At 41.0% G+C, this 8,380-nt stretch overlaps 1 protein-coding gene across 3 annotated transcripts; it reads left to right on the top strand.

Moving 5' to 3' along the window:
• Positions 1-479: 479 nt before the first annotated feature.
• hmmr (hyaluronan-mediated motility receptor (RHAMM)) lies at positions 480-8,356 on the top strand. Of its 3 annotated transcripts, none has more exons than XM_055034724.1 (20): positions 480-661; positions 862-960; positions 1,058-1,143; positions 1,238-1,315; positions 1,417-1,605; positions 1,698-1,784; positions 1,894-2,005; positions 2,364-2,429; positions 2,575-2,648; positions 2,734-2,804; positions 3,242-3,609; positions 3,700-3,848; positions 3,936-4,171; positions 4,754-4,861; positions 4,992-5,192; positions 5,936-6,646; positions 6,738-6,810; positions 7,053-7,229; positions 7,862-8,024; positions 8,111-8,356. In XM_055034724.1, exons 1-20 carry the CDS (start codon positions 616-618, stop codon positions 8,125-8,127), a joined length of 3,111 nt encoding a protein of 1,036 aa, XP_054890699.1. In that variant the 5' UTR covers positions 480-615; the 3' UTR covers positions 8,128-8,356. The 3 variants fall into 3 exon arrangements, with proteins under 3 accessions (XP_054890699.1, XP_054890698.1, XP_054890700.1); XM_055034723.1 differs by having other exon boundaries at positions 4,748-4,861; XM_055034725.1 differs by lacking the exon at positions 862-960 and having other exon boundaries at positions 4,748-4,861.
• Positions 8,357-8,380: the final 24 nt, after the last annotated feature.

Genomic DNA, 8,380 nt, shown 5'->3' with positions numbered 1-8,380 from the left:
TTCTGGATTTTTAACACTTTAGATAAAGTGAAAAGGAACACATTAGAACCGGTTAAATTGTTCAAGTCTCCACTATTAGAAATGTGCTCCACTATTAGAAAGTGGAGCAAATTTCTGCTCCATTTTCTAATAGGAAAATCAATAAATAAAAACATAGTCAACTGCTGTGTTAGAATATTGCATTTTGACATATTTATTTGTTACAATGACATATTTTATGTCACAGAGAAGTTGATTTCAAAAGTTCTGAATAGACAGAGATACTAAAATCTCGGTGAATATATAACGTTTTTCTGCTTTATTTAATTTATTAAAGATGTGTACAATGCCACTTTGTTTTGTTTTGAGTTATATATTCTGTTCATTGAGCCAGTTTTTTTTTCTTCCGAGGATTTGAGACCGATTGGCTGTTGACGAACGGTGCGTCATCCAGTAGTTTAATTTCTATTGGTCGCGCAGGCGGAGGCTTACGTCCGACGTCGGTTTGAAAATTCAGCGGCGGAGCTGTAGCGTCTGTTTATTTTGTCGACGTCGGAGCTGCTCTGCGCTGTTTTTCGAGAGCTGTTTGAATTTTCTAAGCATCGACACAAAGTGGAATATAAAAAAAAAGAAAAGATGTCATTTTCAAGAGCTCCTTTGAAGAGATTCAACGACCACATAGGTAAGTGACGGTTAAAAAGAGCCTCAAAGTGCTAGCGGCGGCTAGTGGGGGAATCATCCACTTGGGTTGTGTAATGCTAAGTAGCTAACGGTTAATCAAACATTGAAATGCTCCGGGTATGCGCGCGCTGTCTTGTTAATTGTTGTATTAAAACGAAACACCAGTTTAGTCCCACAGCAGCTAACTAATGTTGTTTGAAGGGTGCGCCCCTCCACCGGGGTCCTATGACATCAAGTCGGAGGAAGTAAAAGGAGCTGCTTCATTTAACAAATCTGACAGATTCAGAGTTACCAAGGCTGGTATGATGAGCTCCTGCACACACTGAGACCACAGATGGTGTATCAAAATAACCCTAAGTGTTATTTGGTGACACTTATTTTCTTCATTTGTGTCCAGCTGCTGGGACTGATCAACTGGCACCATCGCCTTCCAGAAGCATCTTCATCTCTCCTGTCCGCAGAACTTTGTCAGCCGACGGACTTGTAAGTTTAGTTACTTGAACTTTTCCTGAAACTGAGAGAGATTTTCACTGTCTTTAGGATGCAACTTCATGCTCTTTTCTAATTTGTTCCACAGACTACAGGATCAAGTGGCAAGAGAGAAGAGAATGGCATGACATTTGAGAAGAAGCAGCTGAAACTGTTGGAGAAAGAGGTACACTTTACAAACTAAGCATTTCTAAATTATATTTTTTTGGGCCTCTCGCAAACCATCAGTACTGTCCAAATCATAACTTTAGACAAATCCGTTTGCAGATCCGCTCCCTGGTTCAGCAGCGAGGAGAGCAGGACCGTTGTTTGCTGGCCCTGGAAGATGACCTGAAGAAATCTGAGGCCAAGCTGCTTGCTGCGGTTAGAGAGAGGACGGGGCTCTCTGCCAGCGTCATCACGCTGGAAAGGCAACGAGCCGAGCTCAAGAAAGTCAACGAGTTCCTGAAAAACAAGGTGTGGTTTTTGCCTCGGCACTTGTAACTCCTGAAGTTGTGAGAAATTTTTAAACGCTGCTACATGAACAATGTCATCTCATCTTTATTTAGGTTTCCGCTGATACTACAAAAAAGAGAATAAACTCCCTCACAATGGAGCTGATGGAAGCTAGGAACAACCTGGATGTTAAAAATCAAGTATTGCCATGTTCTATACTGGTTTTAATGACAGTGAAAGTTGCTGAATGTTTTTCTTATGACTCCATGTAGGTGCACTGATACATTTTTCTATTTTGGATTCATCCAGGAGTTAAGTGTTCTACAAGTAAACACCGAAGGCCAGCTGAAGGCGTTGGAAACTGACCTCCAAACTGCTAGGGCTACAGTCTCTACTCTCCGGGACAGGAATAAAGATTTGGGTAAGATCTATTACCATGGAGACAGATGCATCAATCAGAAGCCACTTTCTAATATCTGGATTTTGAAAAGCTTTGACCTGTTGATGAACATTTTTATCTCTTTCATTTTCCTTTGAAGTACAATACTATGAGAATGTATAAAAATGCATTACTTTTTTTCCCCCTAGTCTTCCTGCTATTAATTATTCATATTAATCCAGGAATCACACCATATGTCTGAGAGACATGATGTGAACAATATGATTGTGGAGTTGACATCTGTTTGGTTAGCAAGGCTAACATTCAGGTTCTTTCTACATCCCTAACCGTTGTTGGAATTTCCAAAATTTTTCGGTTAAACTTTTCTTTTTTTAAATAGAGGATCTGCATGAAGTGACAAAAAACCGGAATGTGGAGCTTGAGAATGAAAATGAGAGGTTAAAAGGTAAGCCCTCCTCCATCTGTAAAAACAATAACAATTTTGTCAACAATGCAAGGCGGTTTAAGATGCATGTTAACACTTTAGTTGCCAAGATAACATTTTGTTCAGTTTTCTGTGCAAACTCTGTAACGTTAACTTTGATTTTTAGGTGTGATACAGGAGCTGAGAGAGGAGGTGAGAGTACTCCAGGAGTATTTGGATGCAGCTAATGACCAGATTCAGGTTTGATCTATAGCTACAAGAGGAAGTCTGACTTCATCACATCTGTGTTGTAAATGGCATAAAGACAACGATCATGTGTTTGCAGGACCTCCGTTTGCAGATACAAGAGAAGACACAAGAAGATGAGGTCATTGGTTCCAAAGGAGAGAAACTTAAGTAATTAAAAATTCCTTTTTTTTTTTTTTTAATCTATATTGTAAAATATCTACAGCACATTCATTACTAGGCCTGTCTGTCACAATAAATAATTTCCATTTGGACAATTGTTGTTAAAGAGATGCTCCCCTTTAATGTAATTGAAAAGCCAGCTTTTTGAGAAACACTGCAAATATTTTACACCCAATACAAAGTCGTTAACTTCCACTGCCTGTCAATTTTGCTTGTTTTTGCAAAGAGGAATGGTTATTGTCTGAAATGTCATTTAGGTCAAGAACACTTCATAATCCATGTCAAATCTTGTTGTTTTATTTCTGTTTGTTATGTAAAATGGTTTACAGTTCCAGTGTTAAATTGTCTTAATAGTTCCTCGGTCAATTTATTGTCCAGCAAAATTGCTCTTCGCAAGCCTCCTCATTGCACTTGCCCCCCCGCAGGCATGTAGAGATGGAACTGGAGCAGAGAACGGGAGCGCTTCAAACCACGCAAGATTTGCTGAAGCAAAAGGAGGAAGAGGCTAACAAATTCCAGCAGGAGCTGCAGACGTCCAAGGATGCTTTGTGGGATGTGGAAAAGATGTTGGAGTACCAAAATCTGGAACTCCAAACTGCACAAAAGTCAGTCATTGACATGGAGAAGCAAATGAAGTTAGCCCGCCAAGAAGTTGAGGACTCTCAGACGACCGTCCGTCAGCAAGAGGCTGAGCTTACCCGGCTGAGGGAGGTGCTCAGGAGGACAGAGAAGGAACTTGATGAAAGGGTAGCGCATCTTGAACAGAAGTGTCTGCTCTCTGATGAAGAGAGAAGTACGTTCATCTCCTCCTAATGTCCAATGTCTCGTAGGGTTATGTAAAGATTTGTAGTTTGTGTGAGAGGAATATCTTATTTGATTTCAGGTAAGGCTCAGGAGGAAGGGTTCAGGAAAGTAGAGCAACTGAAGAACGAGCTGATCGTCTTACAGCAAGCTAAAAGAGATGAAAGGAAGAGACAGATCCAGCTTGAGGAAGAACACACAGCACTCACAGAAGAGCTGGCCAAAGAAAAGGTTATATAAACATTAACCTCTTATATAGATCATACACTGAATGAGTGCCAGCTCCGTAGTAAATGTCTGTCCTGTTGACATCTGCAGGCTCTGGTGGACTCTCTGACTGTGCTTGTGGAGATGGAAAGGGAAGAGAATGAAGAGCAAATGAGACAGCTAAAAGAGGAAATGGAGGAGGTTCTGGGGGAGCTGGCTGTGATGGAGGAGCAGGAGCAGAAACGGCTGGAGGTGGCCCAGAAGAGTCAGGAGGCCCTTCAGAGCCTGCAGCTGGACAAAGAGGAGCTGGCGAATCAGCTGAGAGAGGCAGAAGCCCTTCTGGAAGGGTGGGTGAACAGCCAGAGACGACGAGACGATGCTTTGATATAAGCCAAAAATCTGTAGCACAGGATAGACATAAAAAGCTTGAAAATCAAAAGTAGGGGTGAGCAAAGGGTGCCTGAGGCTGTTTCCACTAACTGCAGCATTTCTTAAGCTGGTCATTTTTATATTTTCCAGTCCCATGAAGAGAAAAAAGTCGGCAGATCAAACAAATTATACAAAAAAGTGCAACTTATTATTCAGAAAATATGGTAACTTCCCTTTTCTGTTTTGCCAATAATCGTCCATATATCCATTCAATGTGTCCTCTTTAAAAGGCCATTTTGTGTTTTGTGCCAAGAAATCAATCTGTTTCGCGGTTCAGCACAGCATGTCGTCCATATAAGGCCGTTCATTTCTGTTTTAGAATGACGAGGCTTAAAAAGTCTTATCATAAAAGTGTGTTTTTTATCTGCTTTGCTGCTTTGAAACAGTTGGAAATCTTTATTGTGATTTAGTTTCATGCTTTCTTGGGCTTTTCCTGTACTCTGCCTTGATTAAGATTTACTCTTCAACAATCTATTCCCCTCTGCCTTTGCCAGGAGCAGTGATGTGGCAGCGATGAAAGCGATGCATCTTGCAGCAGTGAGTGAACTCCAAGAGGCATATAACAACTCACAGAGAAAGATTGAGGATTTTGTCACAGAGCTGGAAAGGTGAGCTCCTCCTGAGTGTCGGCATTTCCCGGTGTTCCTTTGCTTTAAAGTCACTTTGATTTATGTTGCCTTTAAACTTTTAAGTTCTGTTGGCATCCCGGCTTCACAGAATGCTTGTCTTCCTTTTCAGCACCAGAGAGGCTCTAAAGGAAGCGAAAGGAAGACAGAGAGAACTGGAAGCGGAGGTGGGGAGAGTGACCTGCCAGCTAAAGGAGGCGATGGACAAAATGGTTGAACAGAAAGAGGACGAGATCAATAGAGAGAGGGGGTGGACGGACGAGCAACAGGAGAGACTGCAGGCTGAAGCAAAATCAAAGGAAGAGAGTTTAAGGTATACTCAAAACTACGGCTTGGCAACATCGCGTAAAAATAAAAGCTCATATTGTTTTTCATTGTAGATATATAGTTTTTTGCTTTCCTTTCTAAGAGCTTGAGAAGACAAATACTTTCAAAAAGTAGCTTTTATTTCAATCATTCCTTCTATGAGTTGTACGACTCAGTCTCAGGGCCAGACTACAAGAATTTGTAATTGCGGAAATATATATTAACAGAATAAAGACACAGTTTTGCCTGAAGAATGTCTGAAAATTGCAAGAAAAATCTTGTTTTGATTACGGGGGGAAAAAAGCTTCTGGAATTATTGAAGGTGAAGTAAACAGCTCAGTTCATGTGAGTCTTTCTTCAAAATAGACTCAGTCGTTTGCACAATCATTTCAACATACCGTACTAAAACTGATAGTAAGTTGACATATTTACTTGTCTGTAAACCATTACCAAAGTATGACTTCATTTTGATTTCTTTATGTTGGAGTTCTCCTAAAATTACTACTTCATCCTCCTGATATTACAACTATTCTTCTAACTTCAAAAAAGAAAAATGGAAGCTGTCAAACAAGATGGCGGCTGACGTCACTCTGAACTATGGAAACCGAAGGAGTGCATTGGGAGAAAAAAAATTGTCTTCAAAAATTTGATTAACAAAATTGATTTATCGCCCAGCCCTACTTACACATTGCTATGGTTCTGCTAGTCCCAACTTCTTCTTTATTTTAACTTGATTTGTTCATCTTTTAGGGTGTTGCATGAGGTTCAAACTCTCCTTGCTCAAAAAGAAGAGGAGGTGAAGGCCACGCAGGCAAGCCACGCAGCTCAACTTGACCTGCTTCAGAAAGAGCTGCAGGCGCAGATGAGCGCAAAGGAAGACGCGCTGAGACTTTTAGAGGAGCAGAGACTGCGTTTTTCTGAGAGGGAGAACTCTGAGAAACTGCTGGAAGACCTTAGTTGGCAAAAAGAAGAAATATCTCAGCAACTCCAAGAGGAACGAGAAGAGAAATTAAAAATGCACGTGGCCCTTCAGGAGGAAAAACTAGCGTTTGAGGTTGAGCGGAACAACCACGAGCAGGTCAGGTCAGAGGTGCTTAAACTACAAGCTGACCTGGAGATGCTCGACCAGGAAAGGAGGAGTCTGCTGTCGGAAGTGGAACTCGGAAAGGACTTTAGCAAAGCGCTCGAGAGTCGGCTGAGCGCCGCTGAGCGGGACAGAGATCAGTTTCAGTCTCGCCTGGACGACGTCGAACGAGAAAACGCCGGCCTGCGGGCCCAATTAGGCCGCTCGCGGGAGAAAGCGGCGGCTCTGGAGCACGAGTTGGACAAGCAGCAGCAGGATGGCGGCGCTCTGAGGGAGCACCTTGAGGCACTGACGCAGGAGAAGGTCACTCTGCAGTGGGAAATTGAGGAGCAGCGACAGGAACTCAAAAGACAATTAGCCGAAGCGCAGGAGAAGAGGTGAGCGGTAATGAATATTTCTCTCTGATGTGGAGCTTTTTCTTTTCTTTTAAATCTGCAGTTTTGTAGCTAATCACGCCTATCTTTGAAGCTCCCCACGCTGCGAGATGGAGCGCTGGAGGAAACAATACGAGGAACTGTTCGTCAAAGTCAAGCCCTTTCAGGTCAGCTGATTGTTTTTATATTCATATATATTAGACTTTAGACTCCTTTATTGTCCATTAAGCTTATATAAATATATATATGTATATATATTTCATTTAGCAAATGAACCGTTCCGGACGAATGTCCCCCATGCCACAGAACTTGCCGTTTTGTGTCATGGGCGTTACTCTTCGTCAGTTTTTGTATCTGCAGATGTTAATTTGTCAAACTAAATAATACTTGTGTTGGTGCGTTCCCACAGGAGCAGCTTAACGCATTTGCAGCGGAGCGAGATGCGCTGCTTAATGAGAACGGAGCGAATCAGGAAGAATTAAACAAATTAGCCGACGCTTACGCTCGCCTCCTGGGGCACCAGAACCAGAAGCAGAAGATCAAACATGTGATGAAGCTCAAAGATGAAAATATCTCTCTGAAACAGGTAAAACGGTAGAGCAGCGCTGCCTCTCCTAGAAAGGGCATTTTTTATTCCCTTTGGTCTGTTTTTGAGCATGATGGTGCATTTAAAAATTCAGAATATTGCTGAAAAGCTTATCGTTCAACTTAAGAGCTTAAACTCTTGTTACATTTATCCTTTCCATAAAGCTATATCTGGGGGTAAGTGTTTATTTCTTCTGATTTATAAATTTGTTTCATAGAGGATATTTTGTATATATATGTTATCTGCAATATACTGAAGTTTTGGTTTGGATGGCATCACTAATTTTTAGTCGGGAATGGTTAATTCGGTGAATTCACCAGCTGTGAACCATTCAATTAATGCATCTGTCTCTGCAGATACACTGGTGTATCAGATTTTTCTTCCACTCAACTTTCCATTAATATTCTTGGATACAGCACTTTGTAATCTTGCCATGTCACTGACATAAATTTCTGAGAAACCATGTTTATTAGCTAGAATCCATAAGTCATAAAAATCAAAAGTAATGTATATTTAAAATGCATAACTATTTAATTAGCTTTAAAAGGGTTCTATTTTGATTTGAAGTGATTGGAATCAACTTTTCAATGGTATTTTGACACTGGCATCTAAATGCTTTTTCTGTTTTGTAGGAAGTTTCTAAACTTCGTTCCCAGGTGAGCCGCCAGAAGAGTGATTTGGAGCAGCTGAGAGCAAAGCTGCCCGGCGCTCCTCGTCGCAGGTTTGATCCCAGCAAGGCCTTCCAGAACAACAAGGAAAACATTCAGACTGAAGCAAATGATTCTCTTGAAGAAGGTGAGCTCCAAGCTTTTTCTCTACTCTCTTGGTTTTTGTTTGCTGTGGCTGCTGGTTTCTGATCCTAATTTTGTGTTTCGTCTCAGGAAACCACAACGAATAGTGGAGTTGAAGAATGGAAAGCGAAAAGGAAAGACTAGTTACTAGTTGTCTTTTCTTTCTCTGCAGTGTTCTTAAAATTTTACCATAGTTTCATCAGGTTTTTTGTTCAAAACATAAATGAAATGTGCATAAAGCGTATCTTTAAAATACGTAGTTTTTGTTGTAGCAGGGTCTTCTTTAAATATGGTGGCTGTAAATTTTCACTTTGTAAATAAAGTTTTTTATATATATATATTTTTTTTGTAAATCCTTCA

This window comes from Poeciliopsis prolifica, unplaced genomic scaffold (assembly GCF_027474105.1).
Source record: "Poeciliopsis prolifica strain line A6 unplaced genomic scaffold, Auburn_PproV2 SCAFFOLD009, whole genome shotgun sequence".
In the NCBI taxonomy this organism is placed as follows: Eukaryota; Metazoa; Chordata; class Actinopteri; order Cyprinodontiformes; family Poeciliidae; genus Poeciliopsis; species Poeciliopsis prolifica.
The sequence above is the reverse complement of the archived record's forward strand: the minus strand, read 5'-3'. Positions and strand labels throughout refer to the sequence as shown.